Consider the following 26,939-nt stretch of genomic DNA (forward strand, 5'->3'; position numbering starts at 1 on the left):
ATACATATTATTACTGTGATCAATTGTGACAATTTTTTGAGTTTACCTTCAACAATCACGACACACTCGGTTTCATCTGTTCCGTGACAGTTCGTTGCCTTACAGCTGTATTTTCCTGAGTCGGATGGCTTGCAATCAATGATTTCCATAGTGACAACTCCGTCAGAGTGGGTCATAGCGTACTCGTATTTGCTTAGCTCACGGCCATCCTTGTACCACTTAACAGTTGGCACTGGCTTGCCACTTAAGCAACAAAGCAGTTTGCATGTGTCGCGGGCCTGCATGACGCGTGGCCGCAAAAGGAATGTGAAACTGGGCGCCGTCTCTGACTCTTCCTGCCAGAAGGTGTACGGCAAAGGTTCACGTCTGCGAACCGGAGTTGATTCCGTTCGATACCTGGGCTGTTCTTTTGGTAACGGCTGAACATTCAGGAAAACGACTTCTTCTCTGGAGCCATAGTGATTCTCAGCACGGATAATATATTCTCCTCGGTCGTCTAACTTTACTCGGTTGATTATAAAGTAATAGTCATCCCCAGTGTATCGTTTCATAAACTTAACACTCTGCCGCAACTCAGTGTTATTATGTGACCAGGTAAGAGTAGGAGTGGCAATTGCAATGCAACGGCAGTAGAACTTTACGCTTTGACCCTCATAGCAAAATTGGGACGATGGTCGGATCACAAAGCGTGGTGCTGCCTGTCGCCGATCGAAAACGGCATCGTAAATCTTATATTTTTCCATTAACAACTTTCGCAAAGATGAGTATTCCGAAAGCCGTCCAATTGGTAACAGATATCTCTCAAAGTCTTCATACTTCTTTCTCAGTTTTTCACGGTAGGCCAGGTAACGGTTGCGGTTAATTGCTTGTGTCATGCCCCTGTGATCTCCAGTGAGCCAAGGATGCAGAAGACATTCGTGTGCAGTCATTCGCTTCTCTTTGTTTGCAACAAGCAATTTCCTTATAAAATCTTTGCCTTCTTCAGATATGAACTTAAATGATTCGACGTCGAAATCCCAATCGCAGGCCTTAACGTTCTTGAGTGTTTGAACATCATTATCACCAGCGAATGGTGATAAGCCGCTCAACCTAAAACATAGGAAGATTTAAAGTTTTGACATGGTAAAACATCATCATTTCCGTCCGTGTGTATAAACAAAATATTAAGTTACTTTTTTTTTAAGAAAGTTATTTTTACTTGGCGTTAAGTCATTTTCTTGTAAAACCCTTGCAGAGGGTATTATAACTTTAAACAAAAGTTTGCATTGCAGTGAAAGGGACATTTTGGACATTTTATACGAATATACTACGTAAACTTTCGGACAACGATATCGTATAGCTGCTATAGGAAAGATGTAAAAAACATACAAATCGAAACATTAACTTTTTAAAGAATATTTTACTTTTTTTTTTACTAGTTTTTTATTGTATAAAAACTTCGAATTAGCGAAGTTTGTTTCCTTTATTGTTTTTAACAATAAGGTTTTTAGTTATCGGAGAAAAGTATTGATGTTATTTTTGAACTTACAGAACATAAGCCAGTACTCCTGTAGCCCACATATCGGTATAAAAACCCACGGGCTCCCTGTTAACGATTTCCGGTGCAGCAAACTCGGCTGTTCCGGTTGTAATTTTGACAACTTCATTTGGGTCTAGACGTGTCGCCAATCCAAAGTCAATAAGCTTAACACTTGTGCTTGAACGAGTTTGACACATAATATTCTCTGGCTTTATATCCAAGTGAATAATATTCTTTTCGTGCATGTGCCTGATGCCTTCGCAAATTTGCCTCATATAGTTTATAACTTCAGCTTCCGTCATCACGTAGCCCTCGGCAGTAATGCGTTCAAAAAGTTCACCACCAGATAAGCTAAAAGAATTTCGTTTATATTAAAATTAAGAAAGAATTGAAAAGATTGACTTACAATTCCAGTATCAGAACCATTTCATCATCGTCCTCGAAAGCATCGTGCAAGTTAATAAGCTTTTGATGATGTAGCTGATTCATTATGTCAATTTCTCGACGAATCAGGTCTTTCTCGACTGAATGTGATACGGGAATGAATTTAGCAGCAAAAATATTTCCAGTGCTTCTCTCACGACAGCGGTGCACCACTCCAAAGGCACCGGTACCGATTTCTTCAAGGATATCGTACTTATCGTACACACTTTGTTGAGATATTTCAACGGGTTGTGGAACAAACTTGGAGTAAATGTCAAACACATAAGAATCGTAGTCTTTAATTGGGCCATCTGCTTTGCCGCGCACCTTTTTGCCAGCTGCATCCAGCTCCCATTTACGTTCTGCCGGTTTCTTTTTAATAGACTCTTTAGTCTTGATTAGTGTACTAGTGTCAGAAGGTTCAGAGCGCCCATATACATTATCAGCAAATATACGAAAATCGTACTCTTTTCCTGAAGTCAAACCACTCACTGCCATAGACGTAAACCTAGTATTTCCAACCCGTATCCATGAAGATAATGGGTGCTCTCGTCGCTCTACGTAATAATTCGTTATGTCACTGCCGCCGTCCCAGACAGGTGCTTTCCAACTAAGAGACAACGAATCAGTTCCAATACTTTCAATGAGAGGGAATCTTGGCGGATCTGGGCGATCACTAATTTGCACTTGTATTATTGCTGTATCCGAACCCAGTTCATTCTCAGCTGTAATTCTATAAGGTCCAGAGTCCAAACGGGATCCATCACGAATAATAAGAACAGCATGTCTCTCCTTGACCTCCACACTGTAGTGGCCACCGGACTCGATATTCTCACCTTCTCTAACCCAGTGAATACGTGGTTTTGGGAAACCAGTAAAGGGTATTTTGATAACAACATTTTCACCCTTATCGAAGTAGGCCGTGTCTCTAAATCTTGGTGGAACATTTAACTTTGGAGCAGCTATTAAAAAAATTTTAAATTCAATAAGGCCACAAAATTAAAAAACAAATTTGTTTTGGAAAAAACTTACTCATTATGGCCAAGGCTGCCCGTGTTGATTTTGCTCCAGCTTTGTTCACAGCACGGCAGACGTATTCATCAGCGTCTTCACCAAAAATATCATTAATATTTAGGAAATGGTCGTCGCCTTCTGAGTACATGTGATATCGTGCTCCATTGCTGATTTCGCGAGCGCCCTTGTACCAGGTTATGGCTGGCTTGGGAACGCCAGTTATTGTGCACGTAAATTGGGCATTGTGATTTTGAATGCAATTAGCATCGCGTAGCGGTTTCACTATCAATGGAGGCGAAGCCGCCTTTGGATCTATTATTTTGACCGCTTGAGAAGCGGATGATTCCTTTGAAAGCCCTGCAACATTCTGAGCAAAGATTCGGAACTCGTATTGCCGACCTTCGATCAGATTGATACAGTTTATTTGATTGGCTGCACAGATGGTAGCGTTGACACGCTGCCATGTGTCGCTGCCAAATTCACGTTTTTCGATCCAGTAGCCTTGAATGTGAGCACCGCCATCCGATTCCGGCTTGCTCCATTCCAAATGCACAAAGTCTCCTCCAATCTCAGTTATCTGAGGAACACCTGGTGGCGATGGTGGGTCAATTGGGGCCTTAGCTCGGATAGGATTCAAACCCTCTAGTGGTGAACCCATTCCATTTTCATTTACAGCCATCACACGGAAAATGTATTCTTGGTTTTCGATTAGACCTTGTACGTTAAAGGCGGTATCTCTACAGGTGCTTGAAACCGTTATCCAATGCGGTGATGCCACATCCTTCCGCTCAACCACGTAGTGAGTCACTTTAAGACCACCATCATAAGAAGGCGGACGCCAAGCCAACGTGCAGGAGTTTTTGTTGATGTAAGAGATCCCCATCGGTCCTGAAGGCGCTGAAGGTAGGCCAGTAATGTGTACATAAAATTGTCCGGTGGCATTACCGGAATCATTCGTGAATTCTATTTGATATTGTCCAGCATCACTTTTTACTATATCACGAATACAAATCGCTACATAATCATCAAATACATTCAACTTAACATGCGCATCGTCGTTACTATCGGATATGACCTCGTTATTTAATTTTAATATCACAGTCAATGGCTGGTCGCCGGAGTAGTAGACTTTGATCTTTGTATTGTCTCCTTCTGGTAGGTAGAGTTCGCTGGGACATCTGTTAATAATTGGGGGTGATCCAATTTTAAGATAACCTGAGGTGTGGACAAAACCGAGGGAATTGATTGCCTCACATGTGTAGTCTCCATCGTCTCCAGCTTGCACATTAGATATGTGCAGTCGGAAATGTCCGTCCTTACTATCGCATGTAATTCTGCCGCCACCCATTTGAATTTCTTTTCCATTGCGAAGCCACCTAGCACTTGGAATAGGTTTACCTGAGGCGGTACATTGCAATGTATAATCCTTGCCACAAGGTGCGACTCTGTCTTGAAGCCGTGAAATCCATTCGGGTTTTTCCCCACCAAGAACCTCGCAAACTTTGATTGGCATCGTACATAAGCTGGCTTCCGAGCGGCCAGCGGAGTTGACAGCAAATATTCTGAACTCGTAGTCGCCCATTTCGATAAGGTTTATAACGGTGTATTCGGTGTCCAAAACATTATAATCGTTACATTTAACCCATACGGCTCCACCGATGTCCCTTCGTTCAATAACGTAGCCGGTGATACGGGAACCGCCATCTCTCAAAGGTTTCTCCCATTTCAAGTCGACATAGTTTTTACCGACCCTGGTGACTTGCGGGGTTCCAGGTGGTGAAGGTACACTGAACTTTCCTTTTAGTTTAAATCTTAAAGATGGTGGAGAAGGCTTACTCAAGCCAGCAGCGTTTTTGGCCTTGATACGAAATTCGTATTCACTTCCGTTGGTTAAATTGTAAAGCTGGTATTTGGTGTCTTTTATTAGATAGTCATATGTATTCCAAGAAGAATCGTTCACAATGTCTCTATATTCAATTTGGTACCCTTGAATGCGGGACCCTCCATCACTAGCTGGCCGAGTCCAAATCAGTGTGACGTTTCCAGAGTCCCAGTCGATTACCTTTGGTTGACCAGGCTCATCAGGAACTGTGAATTGGTGTTTGGCAACAATGGGTTCGGCAATGTCCAATGGATCTGACAAGCCATACTGATTTTCTGCTCTAACACGGAAGTGGTACTTGTGTTGTGGCTCAAGGCCCATGACATCGTAGTGAGTGTTACGAACAAAACTGCTTACCTTTACCCATGTGCCACTAGAGTCTAGTTTTTCAACGACATAATTTGTAATAGGTGAACCGCCATCATCTAAGGGCGTCTTCCAAGCTAGGGTGCAGGTATCTGGGGTAATGTCGTAGGCATTCAACGGACCCTGAGGTGGTCCTGGTTTGTCTACCACAGTGACATGACACGATGCCGTATCTGAACCCTTAGTATTGGTAAGTGTGATCGTGTACGAGCCGGTCTCATTGCGCCTGGCCGATTTGTTGTAATAAACTGAAGCATAGTCGTCACAATCGAATCTAATTCGCTCGTCTGGAGTAACATCAATACCATTCACACTCCATGATGGCGTCGGTCGAGGATTTGCGTGATAAGGTACAGTGATGTGGAATTCATCTCCTGCAATTACCGTTAAATCACGAATTGATAGATCAGAAGTTATCTTGGGTGCATGCGGTGGACGGCGGCAGAAAATGAGGTCGCTGGAACCGCTGTATGGTGATTGTCCTGCTGCATTGACCGCGGCTACTCTAAATTCGTATTCAGCATTTTCAATAAGATTTGGTATTTTACAAGTAAGGTCTGGGCAAAGAGCATGAATTGCCTTTGTCCATTTGTCATCGCTCAGAAGGCGTTTCTCTATAACGTAGCCAGTTATGGGAGAACCACCATCATGCTTGGGTTTCGACCACGCTATTGTTATACTATCTTCTGTCGAGTCAATGCCATGAGGTATACCGGGAGCATTAGGAACATCAAACGGATGTCTTGCTCGTATGGGCTCTGATGTGTTGGCAGGATCGGATTGGCCATATTTATTCTCAGCTATCACCCGGAAGTCATACTCTTTGTTAATCGCAAGGTTACGAACTCTTACAAACGGAACTGTGCAGAAGCTGCTAACTTTAGTCCAAGTGGATGAACGAGCTTCTTTCTTTTCAATTATGTAGTTTTGAACGGGGGAGCCGCCGTCATCTTTTGGTGGATTCCAGTACAATGTTAAAGAATCCCCAGCGAATTCATCAGCACGTAAATTTGTTGGCGGAGCTGGTCTATCCAAAACCTTAACATTGATGGTTGCCGTATCGAATCCTGATGGATTTTTTAGCTGAAGTCGATATTGACCTGAATCGGAACGCTTCGAGTTCTTTACCACAAACGATGCTGCATCATCAGACAAATGCTGGTGCACACGATTGTCGTTATTCACCACACTGTCGTTGGAATACCAAAAGGCGCTGGGCTTTGGAAAAGCTACGTAGGGTACATGAATGCTAAAGTCGTCACCAGCTCTGCACACTATGTCTCGAACACCTCCCAAATCCATGCAAGGCTTGTTGGGTTGTTCCTCAATTGTAATGGGCTGCGAAGGCTTGGAGGGATTTGATCGTCCAACTTCGTTTTCAGCGATAACACGGAATGAATACTCCTCTCCTTCCTTAAGGTTTGGAACGGTGAACACGGTTGAATTAATGGGTAAGTCGTTTACTATTTTCCAGTCTTTCTCGTTCTTGGGTCGCACCTCGATATAATATCCTTTAATTCTGGATTTTCCGTCGTTGCGAGGTGGCCGCCAGGACAACGTGACGCTATCCTTGGAAATTCGATCTGGTTTCGGTTGCTCGGGTGGATCTGGACGATAGCGCTGAAGCTCAGCAGTCATAGGGTCGGATGGCTTTGATGGTTGGCCGGGTCCAGCCTCGTTCAATGCGATTATACGGAACTCATAACGAGCTCCTTCACGAAGATCAGGCACTGAATAGGATGTGTTTGGTGTGGGATAATTGTTGCACTTTATCCATTCGCCGCCGCGTTCTCGTCGCTCAACTATGTACCCAGTAATAGGTTTGCCACCACAGTAGTCTGGTGGATGCCACTCCAAACTCGCAGAGTTCGGAGAATATGCTGCAATTGTTGGTTGCGACGGTGCGCCGGGAGGATCGAAAGGCGATTTGGCTAATACCGGCTTGCCTTCGAGTGCTTCAGAGGCTCCATAAATATTTTCAGCCCTTACACGGAACACGTATTTCTTTCCTTCTGTAAGTCCCTTTACTGTGTAGTTCGTCTTAGGACAATATCCTGGGACTGGCTTCCAATCATCTACGCCAAACTCAGTAAACTCTATTATGTAACCCGATATGTCGCTGCCACCATCGTCTTTGGGCGGATTCCATTGTAGGGAAATGTGATCAGGGGCTGTCTCCGTGTAGCTTAAAGGTCCTTCAGGTGGTGATGGTTTGTCCACGACAATAACTTCAATATCAGCTGTATCTTTACCAAACTCATTTAGGGCGGTCACTGTGTATTTACCAGTATCTCGCCTGTTCGAATCGTCAATGCGGAATATGGTACGCTCCGAGTTAGTCTCATAGGACACTCGTTTGCCTTCTTCCAGCTTTAAGTCGCCTCGCTTCCATTCAATTGCAGGAGTAGGAGCACCGGAAATTGGAATTGTTATGTTGACAGGCTCTCCTGCACGAACTTTAACACGCCTTCCCACTAGACCATCCAAATAAAGTCTTGGCTTTTCGCGAAGTGGTCGAGCATCGAATGTGGCTGATGGATCAGAAGGCTTACCGTTACCGGCAGCGTTAACAGCCGATATTCTATACTGATATTGATGATTCGGGGTTACCCTGTCGTCTTGGTATTCAGTGGTAGGGACTGGTTGTCCGTTTATTTTTATCCATCGGCCTGTGTTGATGTCCCGACGTTCAATGTCGTAGCCGATAATGGGGGATCCTCCGTTGCTTATTGGTTGTTTCCATTTGATTGAAATGTGATCCTTGTCGCTGTCGGTAAGTTCTGGTTTGCCAGGAGCACCCGGAACTGTGTATTGGTTTTTGGCAACCACAGGTTGGTCGGATGTTAGAGGATCGGAGCGTCCTTGAAGGTTTTCGGCCATCACTCTAAACTCATATTTCGTTCCTTCCAGTAATCTAGGAACCACGGCGTGGTTGTATTTGGCATTAACGTAGTTAACTGCCGGAACCCACCCACCACCATGCGTTAGATCGCGTTTTTCTATAATGTAAGATGATATTTCAGACCCTCCATTATCTTTTGGTGGTTTCCATGATATAGTCACAGAATTTGCTGTTATTTCTTCATATTCCATTGGACCATCTGGGGGTCCAGGGCGGTCGAGTACGATGAGTTCAAAACTGCCTTCATCAATTCCTGAACTATTACGCAGTAATAAGTGGTAGATTCCGGAGTCCGACCTTTGGCAATTTACAGTGTGTACCACGGTGTGGTGACCGATTGATGTAATTGTTGACCTATCATTCGATTTCAGCGGATTGTTATTAAGCGTCCATGTCGCTTCTGGTGCTGGCTCACCGATGAAATCAATATCTGTGTGGAATATAAGCCCAGATTTGATGCGTATTTCGTTGAGTGGAGTTATTATTTTTGGTGGCAGGTATCGAGGTTTTGCCATAATCATATCGGACGGTTCTGAAGGCTCAGACTGACCAGCTTGATTAACAGCAATCACTCTAAATTCATACTCTTGGCCCTCGGTTAGCTCTGGAACTGTAGCAGTGTTCTTATTTGAAGGAACATGCAATACATTGGTCCAGTATGGGCTTCCTTTTTCCTTTCTCTGTATGATGTACTCCGTAATAGGAGCTCCACCATCACTCTTTGGCACTGCCCATTGCAAATCAACATGATCACGGTCCCAATCAGTAATGTTTGGTTTGCCAGGTGCATCAGGCTCATCAAACTCGTTTTTAGCAACTATACTCTTTGCTGCTTCTAACGGATCGGATTCCCCGATTGCATTGACGGCTTTAACGCGGAACAAGTATTCCTTACGATGAACAAGACGAGTTACATCATGCACGGTATGTGTGCTCATACCAGCATCGGACCAGGTGCTCCGAGACAAATCCATTTTCTCGATAATATAATGCAAAATAGGCGAACCACCATCATCCTCTGGAACATTCCAGGCCAGATGGCATCCATCTCTTGTAATCTTTGTTATGTCCAGAGGTCCCTTGGGCTGCGATGGTCGATCCAAAACGGTTGCGTGTGCAGATGCATCAAAAGATCCATGCTCATTCTTAAGTATTAACGTATACCGACCTTCGTCACTTCTAAGTGACGATGGAATTTCAAAAGTTAATTCATTTTGGAAAAGATTTGACTCTCCTCGCGAATTTGGGCCGACTTCCTTTCCGTTGTATAGCCATTTAATAGATGGCTTTGGAGATGCCTCGATCGGTAATGTCCATCCTAAACGCTTTCCAGCATGCACTGTAATGTCATTTAATAACGACTTGTCAAAGAATGGAGCAAGGAAACGTGGCTTGCAAATAATAGTGCCAGATGGATCGGATGGATCGCTAGGTCCACCACGGTTCACTGCAATTACCCGGAACTCGTATTCCCCGCCATCTGTTAGTTCCGGTATGTGGGCTTTACGCTCTTCACCGGGAACAACAGCAGCGCGTTCCCACTGACCAAACTTTGGTCTCTTTTCAATAATATATGATGAAATGGGTGCTCCGCCATCCCGCTTTGGGGCGGCCCACTCCAAATCCACGAAATCTTTACCCCAGTCTACAGCTTGCGGCTGGCCAGGCTTGTCTGGATGAGAATAAGGATCTTTGGCAGTTATTGGCTGAGACGTTGTGAGTGGTTGTGATTGTCCTTGCTTGTTAACAGCTCGAACCCTAAAGGAGTAGTCATGATTTTCAATGAGATTATCTGCTCGGATTTCGGTATCTGTGCAATCACCAACTGGCACCCAGCGCATGGCGTCATTATCCATTTTTTCCACAACATAATGCGTTATCTCTGAGCCACCATCATCTTTGGGCGGCCGCCAACGCAGGACTATAGAGTTTTTGGTTACATCACCATTGCGTAAGGGACCTTCGGGTACACTGGGGACATCTAGCACGGTAACCTTGACGGTGTGTCTATCTATTCCGTTTATGTTTCGAGCTATTAAGGTGTAATCCCCTGTATCGGAACGTTTGGCGTCAAGTACTCGTATCTTGGTGTGGTCATCATAATTGGAAATTTTTACTCGGTCTGTATTAATGACCATATTGCCTTCGTGAGTCCATTCTTTGCTAGGCAATGGCTCTCCAGTAACTGGTACATCAAATTCAAATACATTACCCGCTTTAATTTTGATATCGGACATGAAGTTTCGATCTATCTTCGGTGGCATGTTTTTGGGTCGAGCCAGATGCGGTTCAGTTGGATCACTGGGAGTACCGGGACCGGCCTTATTTACTGCTCTGACACGGAACTCATACTTGACACCTTCAGTTAGATCGGGAACGTGAGCGTTGGTGACGTCATCATTAACCTCAGCGCACTTTTCCCAGTCTGGGGAATACTTGTCGCGTTTCTCAATTATATACCCGGTGATAGGAGATCCGCCATTACTTTCTGGTCTACTCCACTCCAAATCAACAAAGTCTTTGTCAAAGTCCTTTATTGTTGGAGTGCCCGGCTTGGTAGGTTCGTCGTATGGATTTTTAGCCTCGATCGAGTGTGGTGTTGTAAGTGGATCTGAAGTTCCTTGACGATTTTTGGCGCGCACTCGGAATTTGTATTTATGACCAGGGGTAAGGCCCTTTACTTTCAGACTAGTAGTTGGTCCGTCCGTCTCCCCAGCTGGTATCCAACGACCTGTTACTTCGTCTAGTTTCTCAACCAGATAGTTATCGATTGGCTGTCCACCATCATCGTCTGGAGGACTCCAGTGCAAAGTACAAGAAGTTGCATTTATATCATCAACCTTAAGCGGTCCATTTGGCGGTGACGGCTTATCAATGACAGAAACTTTAACTTCGGCATTGTCTTCTCCATTTGCATTTTCTGCATACACTGTATATGTTCCAGAATCGGCTCGGGTCGCAGCAGTAACCTTTAGTTTTGTATTGTATTCAACGTGAGTTACTTTTACGTTGTCTTTTGTATACACTTCTTTTTTCTTGAGCAGCCACTTCGTCTTCGGCGCTGGTTCCCCCGATACCTTACAGTCGAATGTGAATGCCTGTCCAGCTTTAATACGCACTTCAATTAAATTAGATCTATCAATAACTGGTGGCTTATTGCGGGCCTTTGCAATTATCGGTGGAGTTGCGTCAGATGGCTCTCCAGGCCCAGCAGCGTTGACTGCGGAAACCCGGAACTCATAAGCTTGTCCCTCGACAAGATCCGGAACAGTTGCTTTGCATTGATCAGCTGGAACCTCAAGGGTCTTCTCCCACTTACCGAACTTGTCTTTCTGTTCAACAACATAGCCAGTAATGGGTGATCCACCGTCAGTTAGCGGTGGGGTCCACGCTAAATCTATGTGGTCCTTATCCCAATCCGTTGCTTTAAGATTCTCGGGCTTGCCAGGCTCATCGAATGGATTTTTTGCTATTATTGTTTCTTCACCAACCAATGGCTGTGACTCCCCTTCGGCGTTTACAGCTGATACTCGGAACTTGTACTCGTTTCCAGGAGTAAGACCTGTTACATCCACTTGTGGTTCTGTTGAACGACAGCAAGGAATCCAGCATCCAGTTTCGGGGTCCAACTTGGAAATTTGAAAATACTCAATTGGAGTTCCACCATCGTCACTGGGTCGCTTCCATTTAAGGTGGCAACCCTCCTTGTGTACATCGGATACTTGAAGTGGTCCGTTGGGAGGGGTGGGCTTGTCTGTGATAACCACATTTACTTGCACGCTGTCTTTTCCGGAACTGTTTGTGGCTGTGACCAAGTATTCTCCAGAGTCACTACGTTGCGTTGGTCGAATAACTAGTTTCGTAAAGTAGTCAGGGCTTTCGATTGTCACATTCTTTCCCGAATGCAAAGGATAGTTTAAAAATTTCCACTCTACTTTTGGAGCTGGCTCGCCCGTGATGATTGCATCTAATTTAAGAGCGGTACCAGACGATAGAGTTATATCACGAAGATTTCTACGGTCTATCTTTGGAGCAAGATATCGCGGCTTGGCTATAAAAGTTTTGCTAGGATCCGAAGGTTCTGATTGGCCACCTTTATTCAAAGCAATTACCCGGAACTGGTATTCATTTCCTTCTATAAGATTTTGAATAGTAGCTATGGGAGTTGGAGAGTCGGTTTCCAGAGCCTTTTCCCAAAGAGGGCTGTACTTGTCTTTCAGCTCGATAATATATCCTGTGATTGGAGATCCACCATCACTTGCAGGTTCTGGCCAAGCAAGCTCCACCTTGCTTGCAGTCCAATCGGTAGGTTCTGGAATACCAGGCTTCGACGGAGCAGCTAAATTGATGTTTTTAAATTTTGTAAATTTTAGCATATAAGGTAAAAGTTTTGTACTCACTAAAAGGATCCTTGGCAATAATTGAACCCAATGTTTCCAGCGGTTCTGATTCACCCTCCTTGTTTACAGCCTTTACCCGGAATTTGTACTCGTGGCCTGGGACTAGGCCATCAACATTATATTCTGGTACGTCAGTTTTTCCGACAGGCAGCCAAACACCTGTATCTGGGTCGAACTTCTCTACTAAGTAGCTCTCTATTGGTTCACCTCCATCATCTTTAGGTTTTTTCCATTTGAGCTTACATCCATCCTTGTGTATATCTGATACTTCTAAAGGACCTTCAGGCTTGCCAGGCTTAGCTAAAGAAAATATTACAAATTTAATTAAATTTTTTTTCTTAAATAACCAATTTGTTCACATACTGATAATGTTGATTTGGAACTCCACTTGATCCTGGCCATAAAGGTTATGCGCAGAGATTTTGTAGAGACCTGTATCTTTTCGTTCGGGGTTGTTATTAACGTATTTGGTGTTATACGGAATATTCTCTATATGACTAACTGAAGTTGCTTGAACCGACTTGTTGTTTTGGTTCCAAGAAACATCAGGTGCAGGTTCTCCGCTGACATTGATGTCCAAGAATATTGGTTCTCCAGCCTTGATGTTGTAAGTTCGAATATTTTTCCGGTCAATCTTGGGGGCCACTTTATAATAATAAATGTAAATAAAGGTTTTGAGTTAATTAATAACGTCTAATAGTAAATACATTTGATTAATAATTTGCAATTTTTCTGCTGAGTTTTTCGTCAGTTCCTATGGCAGCTATAATGATATCGTTGTCAGAATTAAAAAAAACTTAAACGTAATGTTGAAATAAAAAAACATTACTACCTATGTCTCGAAGTAAAGGCGAACAGCGAAGTTCAAATATTTAAATTTTTTTTCGATTGTTTCTGAGGAAGCAAATGGTCTAGTCGTCCGACCAAAATTTAATTACTTTATATGGTCCGATAATTCTTATTTACCCCTGCAAACTTTCGACTGAAATTATAATAAAATTAATATAAATTATAAGGAAAGAAATTAAAAAAATTATCTATTTAAAAAACGAAAAAATGCCCAAGAGTTACTAAAATTACGCTGAAAGTAAACTCCAAACTACAAATTATTTTGGAATATTGTAATTGCAATTATTTATGCTCGAATACTAGAGTGGATAGACTTGAGATCTTCAAAATTGTAGGGCGCATCGAATTCTATAGACAATGCTAAACGACACCCTCTATCGAGAACCTTTTGTATATAAATAGGATTAAACAAAATTTGTTCAGACTTACGCTTTCTTGGCTTGGTAATAACGGGCTTGCTGGCATCAGATGGTTGCCCAGGCCCTGCTGCGTTAATTGCTTTGATTCGAAATTCGTATTCACAGTTTTCATTTAGGTTTGGCACAGTAGCTTTGCACTCTTCGCCGAAGCCAGGAGCTGTAACTTCAGCTCCCTTTATCCATTTGTCAGTACCTTTCTCGCGTTTTTCAACTACGTAGCCTATAATAGGCGATCCACCATCGTTAATTGGTGGCTTCCACACCAAGTCAACATGATCTTTGTCCCAGTCTACTGCTTCCGGCGTTCCTGGCTTTCCGGGCTCATCGAACGGATTCTTGGCTATTATAGAATGTTCTCCAACCAATGGTTCGGATTCACCTTCGGTGTTCACAGCAAGAACACGAAACTTGTATTCATGACCAGGCTCCAAATTATTCAACTCAGCAAATGGTTCCTTAAAGCGACCAGATGGAAGCCAACGCCCACTTTCGACGTCCATTTTCTCGACAATGTAGTGCTCTATTGGCAATCCTCCATCGTCTAGAGGAGCATTCCATTTTAGTTTGCACCCTTCCTTGTGCACATCTGTCACCCGGAGCGGTCCCTCTGGAGTCCCTGGCTTGTCCAATACAATGACTTCAAACGAAGCCTCATCACGTCCGGATTCGTTCTCGGCCTTAAGCGTATATTTTCCTGAATGGAAACGCTTTGAAAATGGTACTGTTAGCTTTGTGCGATATGACTCCATATCAATATTATAGTCACTATCGTCATTGTCAAGCCGGGCTTTGTTGTGGAGCCAAATTTTGGTTGCCGGAGGTTCTCCAGAAACTTTAATGTCATATCGAATGTTTTGTCCTGCCTTAATGGTGATGTCCTTAATATTTGTTCTATCAATTTTGGGTGGTGCATATCGATCCTTTGCTGTCATCTGGTCTGATGGTTCGGAGGGCTTGCTTTTGCCTGCCTTGTTAACGGCCTTAACTCTGAACTGATATTTGTTGCCTGCGATTAAGTCATTCACGCTGGCCTTACATTCAGGCGTATTCGTTTCAAGCGCTTTCTGCCACTTTCCTGTATTAGGATCCTTCTTTTCCACAATATAGCCGGTGATGGGAGCTCCGCCATCGTCTTCTGGAGCTCTCCACTTAAGATCACAATGGCTAGCAGACCAATCAACGATTTGCGGCTTACCTGGAGTATCGGCAGCATCGAATGGATTCTTGGCTTTTGTAGGAACATCAGTCACTAAGGGCTCCGATTCGCCTTCAGAATTGACAGCTTTAACCCTAAAAAGATATTCTTTGCCTTCTGTTAGTCCTGTGACGTCGGCTTCAGGTGTCTTAGTTGTAAGAACAGGAACCCATCGACCTGTTTCCGTATCCATGCGTTCGACTACATACTGTTCAATGGGCTCTCCACCATCGTCTTCTGGCTTTTCCCATTTGAGGTGAACACTTTCGGATTTCACGTCCGAAACAGCCAAAGGACCCTTGGGCTTACTTGGCTTGCACAGCACCTCTAGTTCAATTTCCACAGTGTCCGAACCGGAGTCGTTTTTAGCAGTGACGATGTATGTGCCCCGATCAGCGCGCTTCACCTTGGGCATAATGAATGTTGTTTTATAGTCCTCGTTTTCTATTTTTATGTTGTCCGAAGTCTTGATTTCACTACCATTGTAGGTCCATGTTATTTTAGCTGGAGGTTCCGCTTTTACTGCAGCGTCCATATGAAGCATTTGTCCACTGCGCATTATTTTTTTTTGTAGGTTCTTTCGGTCAATGTGTGGCTTAAGGAATCGAGGTTTAGCAACTACCGTCTTAGAAACATCGCTAGGGTCACTGGGTCCGGCCTTGTTAACGGCAACAACACGGAACTCGTACTCATGGCCTTCTTCTACGCTGGTAACGGTACCATTAGTTTTATCGCCAGGAACTGTAGCAGCGTCCACCCAAGCACGTCCAGACTTATCTCGCATTTGAATAATATATTTTTGGATTGGTGCACCGCCATCGTTTTTCGGAGGATCCCAAGCTAAGTCAACGAAATCCTTATCCCAATTCGTGGGCTCTGGTCTGCCAGGCTTGTCCGGTTCATCAAATGGATTTTTCGCAACAATTGGTTTTTCTGTTTCTAAGTCCTCAGATTCTCCTTCTTTATTAACAGCTCTTACTCGGAACTTGTATGGCTTGCCCTCATGAAGACCAATAACCTTTGCTTCAGGCTCGGTACTCTTTCCACATGGCAACCACTGACCAGTGTGTGGATCAAGTTTTTCTATTTCGTAATAGTCGATAGGTGTACCGCCATCATCATCTGGTTTCTTCCACTTAAGCTTGCAGCTGTGCTTTGTTATATCATTGACTTCAAGAGGACCTTTCGGTTTTCCTGGCTTTCCCAAAACTGTGACTTCCAATTCTGCTTCGTCTTCACCGACTTCATTTGTTGCTTTGATTATGTATTTTCCGCTTTGGGATCTCTGAGCGCGCATAACAAAGAATTTCGTATTGTAATCAACATTATCGATTTTTACATTCTCTTCGCTGCTCACTATAGCCAATGAATTAAAGAACCATTCCACTTTCGGAGCTGGTTCTCCCTTTATGTTAATGTCCAAGCTGATTGATAACCCAGCTTTAACAATCAGAGGTTTCAAATTGGTTCGGTCAATATGAGGTTTTACTAAACGATTGGAAAAATTAATATTAAAAAATAATACAACTAAATAAATAACAAAGTAAGTGCAGACAACTTACGGAAGCGAGGCTTTGCTGTATGCCAATTTGTTTGCTCGGATGGGTCAGATGGGCCAGCCTTGTTTACGGCACGTACTCTGAATTTATATTGTTGTCCTTCTTCAAGCTTTTTGACAACGCCTTTGCAAATCGGACTGTCTGTTTCAACGGCCTTCACAAATTCTCCCGAGTCTTTATCCATTATTTCGATTATATAATTGGTAATAGGAGAGCCGCCATCCCGAATTGGTGGTTCCCATTTTAATTTGACATGATGCTCGTCCCAGTCTTCAAACTCGGGTAGTCCAGGCGGCGCAGACACATCAAATGGATTTTTGGCAGTTATAGCCGATTCAGTTTCCAAAGGTTCTGAGTCACCCTCCTCGTTAACAGCCTTTACTCTAAATTGGTAACGATGATTGGGATCCAAGCCCCTTACCTCAATATCTGTTTTTTCTGGATCAACCGAACCGGCGGGTACCCATTTACCAGTGGCTGTATCCATTTTTTCTACTACATAGCCAGTAATAGGTAGACCTCCATCATCCTTCGGCTTCTTCCATTTAAGCTTGCAACCTTCCTTATGAATGTCTGAGACTTCTAATGGTCCTTCGGGCTTTGAGGGCTTATCCAAAATAATGACTTCGACAGTAGCTTCGTCTATGCCATTTATATTTTCAGCACGTAGCTTATACTCTCCACTTTGCTTGCGAGTTGTATCTAGCAATGTGAGTTTTGTATTGTATTCTTCGTTTTCTAACCGTACCTGCCCCGTGGGTGTTAGTTCGCTTTCTTTTAGGGACCAAGTTAAAGTAGGCGCCGGTTCACCCTTAACGTCTACATCAAACTTAACTGTTTGGCCAGCACGAACTTTGATGGGCTTCATTTTTTCTCTGTTTATATATGGCTTAACTAAAATTAGAAACGTCAATTGTGTTAAATATATTAAGACTTTAAATGAGGTAAATAGATAAAATGAACTAAGCCGGTGGATATAGTCCTCAATAATATATATTGTTGATATGCTTTTGGCTTAACATTGAAATGAACGCAGTGAAGATTTATAAAAACTACGAAGTAACAAAATTTTCTTTCTCCGCGAAGTTCTTGTGTAAAATAAACTGTCTTACGATTTCTAGGCTTTGCCAAATGAGGCTCTGTAGCATCGCTGGGTTCGCTGGGACCGGCTTTGTTAACTGCTCGCACTCTAAACTGGTATACATTGCCTTCGATGAGACCCTCAACGTTTGCCTCAGGGGCGGATGTCTTTAAGTATACAATTTTTTCAAAATATAATTGCTTGAAAAGTGTCCGAGTAAAAAATGCTAATGAAACTATATAAATTACTTACATTGGTGGTGAGTACTTCATCCCAAACAGGAGAGAACTTATCTTTTTTTTCAATTATATAACCAGTGATTGGAGCTCCTCCGTCAGACTTGGGTGCCTCCCACTTTAACTTTACCATATGCTCGTTGTAATCCTCAATTTTGGGTGTACCCGGCTTACTAGCAGCATCATAGGGATTTTTCGCAATGATGCTACCATCGGTTTCCAGAGGTTCGGATTCTCCTTCCTCATTAATTGCCTTGACACGAAACTGATACTCATGGCCTTCTTGAAGACCCTTGACATCAAATTCTGTGTCATTAGCAGAGGTTCGACCGACAGGTACCCATCGTCCTTGTTTTTTATCAAACTTTTCAACCTGATATGCCGTAATAGGTTTTCCACCATCATCTTCAGGTTTTTTCCATTTAAGCTTACAACTATCTTTTGTAACATCTTTTACTTCCAAGGGCCCCCTTGGTTTTCCTGGTGGAGCTAGAATATTGACCTCAACAGTAGCTTCATCCTCGCCATGTTCATTCACAGCCTTTATCTTGTAAATGCCCGTATGTTTACGAACTGTATCGAGTATTGAAATCTTTGTGTTGTATGGGATGTTTTTGATTTCGCTATTGCTGGGTAGTTCCTCTGGCTTGAGTTCTGCATCATTTTGATACCATGTTATTGTGGGTGCAGGCTCGCCACGAACATTAACATCGTACTTAATGGGCTTTCCGGCACGAATCAACAATGGCTTTAAGTTTGATCGATCAATACGAGGTTTTACTGCGGATCAAAAATAAAAGAGTATAATAAACAAAGTGAAGGTCTTTACTTCCCTTTAGGTGCTCAAACATCTAAAAAAGTGGGCTTCTGAAATTATATCTCATGCACGGTTTAATACTTACGTTTTTTGTACTTAACGATTTGAGGAACACTAGCATCTGAAGGGGGTGATAGCCCGGCTTTGTTAACTGCTATTACACGGAACTGATATTCTCCATATTCCTGAAGACCTCCGACTGTGGCTTCCAGTTGATCTCCCGGAATCTCCGTGGCTTTTTCCCACTCGGGCTTATTTTTATCTTTCCTTTCAATTATGTATTTCTGAATCGGAGCACCTCCGTCATTGTTAGGTGCTGTCCATTTCAAACTCACACTTTGATTATCATAATCAGTAACTTCGGGAGTTCCGGGCTTGTTAGGTTCATCAAACGGATCTTTTGCCACGACGCCTACCAAAGTAGTAAGCGGTTCGGACTCCCCTTCCTCATTGACAGCGGAAACCCGGAACATATACTCCGATCCTGGATTTAAGCCGGTAACTTCAAAGCTTGGTGGCTCCTTCTCACCAGGTGATCTGCCGACTCTAACCCATTTTCCTGTTGCCGTGTCCATTTTCTCAACCACATACTCCTTTATCGGTACTCCACCATCATCTTCAGGTTTCTTCCATTGCAGTTGACACCCATTTGCAGTAACGTCGCTTACGGCAAGAGGTCCTCTTGGAGAACTGGGTTTTCCTAAAACAACTAATTCCACGGTTTCGCGGTCAATACCATTGCGGTTTTCTGCCTTTAAAGTATAAAACCCGCTGTCTTTACGCAAAGCATTTGTTATGCTAAAGTCTGTGTGATAATCAACATTTTCTATTTTTATTCGGTCTCCGGTGGTTAATGGAATATCATCCCTCCAACTCCAGTGCAGGTCGGGTACTGGTTCTCCGATGACATCAACTGACCATTTATGAGTACGGCCACTCTTTATTGTTACTCGTTTAAAGGTAGAGCGATCGATTTGTGGCTTAACTAAAAGTTTAATAACACGAATTGATTATAAAATGTTTTTAAGGCTTCCTTAATATTTGAAGTATGTTAAAAAAATACATACACGGTAAAAGCGCTGGCAGTTAAGCTGATGTAATTATTTGCGAAGTTATTTCCTATAAATTATAATTATACATGCATAGCATTATATGTTATCATATACACATTTTAATTTGTTCGTACAGGTAATTTACTTCACTACAAATGTTTTGAAAAATTGTAATCGTACCATGTAAAATTTCACCATCCGGAACTCAAGTTTAAATATAGATCATCTTGTATTAAAATAAATAAACATGCAAAATAAAACCTATAAGACTCCTTCAGTTCAATTCCACCAAAAACCACCATATTTTTTTTTTTACATATATGCTTAAAATTTGAAATGCAGTCGCTTTCCACTTCAAATGCACTTATTTTAAATGAAAAGCGCAGCTTTTTTTAATGTGCAGACTGCATTGTTACATTGGCTATTTTGAAAGAAAAATAGTTTATAGAGAAATATAGCTTATAAGCACAAAGCTCTTATTTTGAAGTATATCTGAACTTGTTTTGGCAAATAAATAACATCTGAAAGCAATATTAAATTATAGTATTATGTAAATATATTTTTCTTATTTGAAAATATATATCTGAAAATAATATCTGAAAGCAATATTAAAAAGCAATATGAAAATAATATCTGAAAGCAATATTAAAAGGGTTTGCGACATGTGTTTAAATGTTAAGCCAAAGCAAGTCTAAAGGTAAATTTGAAAAATATTTTTGACTAGACTTACGATTTCTGTGTTTGCAGAGGTGGTTGTCGGTTGGCTGGGAAGGTTCGGAGGGGCCCGCTTTGTTCACTGCCCTAACTCGGAACTGATACACCATTTTTTCCTTAAGGCCGTCCACCGTACACTCGGGGTTGGGGTCCTCGGTCTTCGCCACTTCAGTCCAAGTAGGTGAGAATTTGTCTTTCATTTCGACAACATAATGGGTTATTGGTCGTCCGCCATCTGATGGCGGTCGCTTCCATTTTAAGAGAACACTCTTGTTATCATAATCGTCGATGACTGGCTGGCTAGGCGGACTTGGTGGGTCATACGGATTCTTTGCAACGATGGCATCGGAAGTCTCAAGAGGTTCTGATTCGCCTTCTTTGTTAATAGCTTTTACGCGGAACTTGTATTTCTTATTCGGCGTCAGTCCCTTGAAATCAAACGAAGTTTCGTTTGGACCTACTTCGCCAGCAGGTATCCAGCGACCCGTCTCTTCGTCCATGCGCTCTAATGCATATCCAGTAATTTCACAACCGCCGTCATCCTCTGGACGCTTCCACTTCATTTTAATATGGTTGGCGCGAACTTCTTCAGGCTCGAACGGTCCCCCAGGAGCAAGTGGTCGGTCAAGTACCACAACTTGGGCCTCAGACTCAATTGTGCCTGAGCTGTTTGACAGTACTAATTTGTATTTTCCTGTGTCCTTCCGTACAGATTTTTTAATGGTAATGGATGAGTTCCTTTCCAACTGATCTAAGCAAATGCGCTGGCTGTCGAACTTTAGGTTGTCTGTTCCCTTTACCCAAGTTGCCGTTGGTTCTGGCTCACCATCATATTTAATATCGAATCGAATGGTTTGTCCCTTCTTTACGGTAATGTTTTTAAGGCCGTCTCCAACGAGGAAGGGCTTCACAAAACGGCATTTGGCAATGATGGATTTTGTCTTGTCGCTAGGCTCACCCGGACCTGCTTTATTAACAGCACGGACTCGGAATTCGTACTGTGACCCCTCTTTTAGGCCGTCAACTGTAGCAGTTCTAGCATCGCCGTCAACCTCTTTGCCGGCAACCCAATCATTTGAGAACTTTTCTTTGTATTCTACAATATATGCAGTTATTGGATCCCCGCCATCACTATCGGGGGCTTCCCACTTGAGATCCGCGTGATCCTTATCCCAATCGGTAAGATCCACTGCCTTTGGCTTTCCCGGCTCATCCCATGGATCTTTCGCGAGTATTGTATTCTTGAATGTTGCCGGATCTGAGGGGCCAATCATGTTGACAGCACGAATACGGAATCTGTACTGCTTTTTTGGGACCAAGTCATCAATTTTTTTCCGACATGGTTCATTAGGTAGAACCTCAGCGACAGGCTCCCAGCCTTGTTTCTTACTCAAGTCCTGCCTTTCGATAACATACTTGGTTAAGGGAGTGCCACCATCGTCAGCTGGTGGCTTGAAGTTAACTACGCAAGAGCTCTGATATACATCTGTAATATCAACGTCCTGGGGGGGCTGTGGAACGTCTTGGCAAATAATTTGAACGTCTTTGGTATCTTCGCCTTGGCCATTGGAAATTTTAATTTGATATGGTCCAGATAAATCCCTTGACGGCTTCTTTATTTTAAACGTAACTTTGTCGTCGGTAACTGCAACCTCTACATCCTTAACAGGCAACGGCTTTCCGTCTTTTAACAATTTGGCCTCTACTGGTGTTTGCTTTGTACCGGAAACTAAATCAAAAAAGTTTTTAATTTATTTCTGTACATTATAAACATAGACTAGGAGCAAAATTAACAATCATTTTTTTTTTGACACCATGAAAACGTTTTAAAACCTTTTTCAATAAACGAGTTTTTTTTAAGGACCTTAACAAAATTTTGCTGTCCCTTCATATTTTATTTTATATCCAAGTTGAAACCAATCAATTTAGATAATATATGTTTTAATTAGCAAACGGTATATGACACTTTAAAATCTATAGGCTACGTTGACAAACATTTTGAAAACTTTAAATTATTTCTCTGTTAAAGATCTGTAAAACGGATTTTTATGTCATAAATTATCCGACCAAAAATCGAAAGTTTCTTAAAGGTATATATAAAGTTGGAAAATAAATTTATTCTGGATTGTTGAAGCTAGGTGTTGTTTTCATGGGTTGTCATTTGTTGATCCCCTTACTAGGTGTATTCTTACCTTTGAATGGTACTACCACAACCACAGGGGCACTGATAGGTCCGGCAAATTCATCAGGGCAATCAATGTTCGGTCTACTTTCTCCCTTGCGGATAGAAAGTTTGCATTTCGAACTAAGCTGTCCAGACTCGCAAGTTATTTCGCCCTCATTAGACAAATCCAGGCTGTTGAAAATCAGTTGATGCTTGCCGCCACCCAAGTTTTTGATCTCAACACGTTCACTAGGTACAATTGGCTCTCCGTTAAATTTCCAGTCGCATGGCGCTGTTTGATCCTGGAGCTCCACATCGAGAACCAACTTTTCTCGTTCAACCGCATCCGTGTCCTTGAGTTTCTTGTTAAATCGGTTTTGATCTTTAAAATGTACATTATAAAATAAAAACGAGAGAACACAATGTGTTAAGATTAAATTAGGCAAAGCTTTTATAAAACTGGGTTTAAATAAATAAATAAAGTTAAAAAATTAACTTATGCGTCCGACTTATTTTCGAATAAAAATCGATATATTGAATCAAGCTTTAAATCAGTATTAGTTTTGTGCTAATAGATCAGATGATACATAGTTTATATTGGAGATTCCCATTTGACTCATTGCAAAATAGAACCTTGAAAAATGATTAATCAATTTTAGCGCTGTCAAATGAAGACTTACAGTTAATAATTATTTCCGCCTCTGTACTATCAGCATTCGTTGTACATTTAAATTGGCCGGCATCGGTTACCTTGCAGTCCTTTAAGACTAACTTTCGCTTTCGACCGTCTTTCACAATTTGAATGCGTTTGTCGGGTTTGATTTCTTCGCCGTTGCGGAACCACTGCACTTCACCCATAGCATCATCGATTTCACAGGCAAGCGTTACGGTGTCTTTCTCAATGCATTGCTGAGACTTTAGAACCTTAACAAATTTGTACGGGTACTCCGTAACCTTAAGGTTACACTCAGTCTTATCTGGCTGCTTATCCAATTGACATCTGTATAGACCGGCGTCCTCAAGAACAGAATCCTTGATGATCAGCTTCAGGTTTCCGTTTATGTCCTTAGAAATAAGGTACCGGGGATCATCAGACTCCAATTTTGTGTTGTCCTTGAACCAATGCACATTGGCCATACTGCTGCTGACAGAACACTCCAGTGTAGTCTCGTGCTGGGTAAATCCCTCCAGTTTCTTCTTGAGGGGTTTTGTAAACGTGTAGGTGGGATCGGCTTCTTCGACATTCAAAAAGGCTGTGCTTGAAACGCCTCCGATTTCAATAGTGTACTTGCCGGTGTCTTCGACTTTTGGTCCCGTAATAATCAGCTGATAAGTTTCATTTTCTTGCTTGAACTTAAATTTACTGCCCGTAAACACCTCCTATAATTAAGTAAGTATTAGTGGGTAAGTCCGGTTGCAAAGCTCTCGATATTCGATATTATTCGATGTCGAGCTGGGCCGAATAGCTTTTACTTACGTCCTTTCGAAATAGCCATTTAGGCTTGCAATTGGGCTTGCTGAATCTGGCTTCAAATACAACCTTTTTGTCCTTTCCTTCTTTCGCGAATTGGTCGATGAGTGGGCTGAGGAACGACTCAACCTTCTGTGCTCACGTAGTTTTAGTTGATGCGTTGTCAAAAATGGGTAAAGTTATGTAAATTTGATATACGATTACTAAACGGTCTTTGGTTTTTCTTAAATTATTGTGACTTATCAAAATACTTCACACATATACACGCAAGTAATATTATTTTTATTACAAAATCATATATATGAGAGACATATTTTGATTTGATGGGTTATTTCTTATTATATTCGTATTTATATTTATTTATTAATGCGAGGCCAAAAAACAAAGGATGTTTTATCTTTATTTGTAATAACTCTGCAGATTAATTTATTGAAACATTAACTTGCTAGTGGTGAAAAACCAAGTGTATATTTTCGTTTATTAATAAAGATAGTTTTTGGGTCAAAATAAGTGAAAAAAGACAGAAAATAATAAATAAAAATTTCAATTTTTTGGAACTTGTCAATCGTTATGATAAATTGATGACTATTTTTTTTTTCAAATAAGGCTATTAACCTTCAACTTGCGCACCAAACAAAAAAAAGGTTTGGTCAGAGCCTATTTAAAGAAATCGAAAAATCTCACATTTTAACTTCTTCTATTATTTTAATAAATCATAGTTAACTAATTTCCATTATTTACAAATATTTATACACATTAGAACCTTGCAAAAACGATAAATTACGATAATAATTATCGGGTAAATTTGATGTAAATCTATTTTATGATCTTCACACAGATCAAAATAACCTTCTAACCCATTAAATAAGCTTTAAGTTTCACGCACCTGTGGTCATAATATGCTAGGATTGTTTCGGGAAATTGAGTCAAGGCCGACGAACCTTGTCAAAATATTTAACGCCCTAACCTCCATCGTGAATTTTGTGGGTTCTTCACAATAAAATCGATATCTTGCAGAAAGTTTAATAAGTACGACTCTACTGTACTTTTAAAATTGATATATTCGGTTTTTTTTATACAAATGTGAGTTGTTTAAAATACTTTTCGGTTAGCCATGTTATTATTTTTATAAGCAAGTGCTGATTATTTCAAAATATTTTTTTCTATCGTATATCGAATTTTTAATTAGAAGCATACATATATATTTAGGCTCTTCTTGATCATAAATCGGACCAGATCAGAATATTTAATTGTAGTTCTTCTTATTTTTGTTAAAATTTGTATTTCCTTCGTTACACGAAGCAAACAAAAAGGGGTTTACAAATTTTCACAATAATAGCTCGGAGCCCCAACCGCGAAAATAACGAAAGACATTTGTTTAGGTAGCTTGGCTTGTATTCGTTATTTTTCGGTTTTTTTTTAATTATGTCAACTACGCGTTTTATTTATGCAGGGCTCTAATTTGTCCAAGCATTTTGAGCACTTCGGCCAAACATAAAGCAATACAGATGCGATGTGTTGTTAAGTGGAAAACTCTTCATGGAATGACACATAGCTTAAGTAACAAACAACAAAATTCAAATTGATCTCTTCTACTTCAGAGGAAATGCTAAGTTTTTTAATACACTTTTCAGAAAAGGTTTTTTGCGGTTGAAATTGATATCAAGAACAAAAATACGCAATAAAATAAATTGATATCCAAACCGTATTTTTCTATTAAAAATCAGCAAAAATCAATAGTCGCTTCCACCACTGAAAAATAATATAATTAATACAGACAGAGAATTGACTTGGAAATGAATTGTATACATAAATATAACTAAAGCGCACCTCCTCTCGCCGAAACGGATGTAGTGTCGGCCAATCGGGAATCAGCTCAGCTAAAGATGGTCTACGCGATCCTGGCCCCTAAATTTTATTTTCAATAGTCAAACAATAATATGTTCAGTGTAAAATTGTGGAACGTTAACTCCATTTCCGGTGTCTTTATAAAATAATAGCTTTTGAAACATTTTTGCATATTTCACCTGACTTAACCTCGTTAGCTGAATTTTAATAGTTCTTCAATACTGACGCAAATCAAGTTTTTTGATCCACTGGGAATAACTAAATGAAACTTAAGCTGCAGCAAACTTTCTGTTGCTACATAGATTCAGTTTAATAAGCTTACAAAATATGGAATGCTAAGTTTTAAATATAAATGCAAGAAGTAAATAAGATTTAGGTACATAGCAACGCTGTACTAAACTGAATCGGAGTGCCAATAAATGATAGAGAATTCCACACCTTCATCGGCGAGTCTGTTTAAAGCGTATATTTTGGTTCTTACCCTTTCGACTTTTTTAAGGGCCGGCAACGGTTTTTCCGTTTCTTTAAGGTCACCCCAATTGGGGTCCTGTTCGTCTTTGTCCCATTTTTGATAACGACGTTTTTTTAGCATGGCACGAAAATCCATGCCACTTGAATCAGACACATAGAGCTGCATCTCGGCTGAATCCTCACCATGAATATTTGCAACCACAATCTTGTACTTGCTCTCATCGTTGGGCTTGCACTTACGCATACACAAGGTAATTGTGTTTGTCTGCCCATCTGTGAGGAACTTAAACCGACCGCCCTCAAGAATCTCACTAACTCCCTTGTAGAACTTGAATGTAGGTGCTGGACTGCCTTCGACACCAACGGTGAGGTACGCAGTCGAGTCTAGAAAACAGTACAAAGCATGCTCACGTTAACAAATACATTTTGGTTAGTACGATTCCTCTGGACAGAGTGTGTATATAGGGGTTCGCATAGCCACACTCAAAGTAAAATCGAATGAGACCTTTAAAAATAAAAAACGACTGCAAAAGATAGCTTCGGCAAGCCGAAGTTTA

General features: G+C 41.5%; 1 protein-coding gene across 3 annotated transcripts in view; it reads right to left on the reverse strand.

The window, feature by feature from the left end:
• LOC128263781 (twitchin) overlaps nucleotides 1-26,939 on the reverse strand; it is a 58,728-nt gene that overhangs the window by 7,014 nt on the left and 24,775 nt on the right. For 2 of the 3 annotated variants that reach the window (XM_052998978.1, XM_052998977.1), the window contains exons 27-42: nucleotides 26,393-26,766; nucleotides 24,070-24,195; nucleotides 23,273-23,972; nucleotides 22,621-22,974; nucleotides 20,445-22,157; nucleotides 18,748-19,647; nucleotides 17,862-18,625; nucleotides 17,641-17,776; nucleotides 16,532-17,422; nucleotides 13,785-16,457; nucleotides 12,870-13,151; nucleotides 12,507-12,806; nucleotides 2,975-12,445; nucleotides 1,926-2,904; nucleotides 1,529-1,870; nucleotides 47-1,089 (exon numbers count right to left, since the gene is read on the reverse strand). In XM_052998978.1, the coding sequence (XP_052854938.1) occupies nucleotides 47-1,089; nucleotides 1,529-1,870; nucleotides 1,926-2,904; nucleotides 2,975-12,445; nucleotides 12,507-12,806; nucleotides 12,870-13,151; nucleotides 13,785-16,457; nucleotides 16,532-17,422; nucleotides 17,641-17,776; nucleotides 17,862-18,625; nucleotides 18,748-19,647; nucleotides 20,445-22,157; nucleotides 22,621-22,974; nucleotides 23,273-23,972; nucleotides 24,070-24,195; nucleotides 26,393-26,766 (21,048 nt within the window). Of the gene's footprint in view, nucleotides 1-46; nucleotides 1,090-1,524; nucleotides 1,871-1,925; nucleotides 2,905-2,974; nucleotides 12,446-12,506; nucleotides 12,807-12,869; nucleotides 13,152-13,784; nucleotides 16,458-16,531; nucleotides 17,423-17,640; nucleotides 17,777-17,861; nucleotides 18,626-18,747; nucleotides 19,648-20,444; nucleotides 22,158-22,620; nucleotides 22,975-23,272; nucleotides 23,973-24,069; nucleotides 24,196-26,392; nucleotides 26,767-26,939 lie in introns of those variants that run through there. The other variant, XM_052998980.1, reaches the window with a different exon arrangement.

The sequence above is a fragment of the Drosophila gunungcola genome, unplaced genomic scaffold (assembly GCF_025200985.1).
Source record: "Drosophila gunungcola strain Sukarami unplaced genomic scaffold, Dgunungcola_SK_2 000018F, whole genome shotgun sequence".
Lineage (NCBI taxonomy): Eukaryota > Metazoa > Arthropoda > Insecta > Diptera > Drosophilidae > Drosophila > Drosophila gunungcola.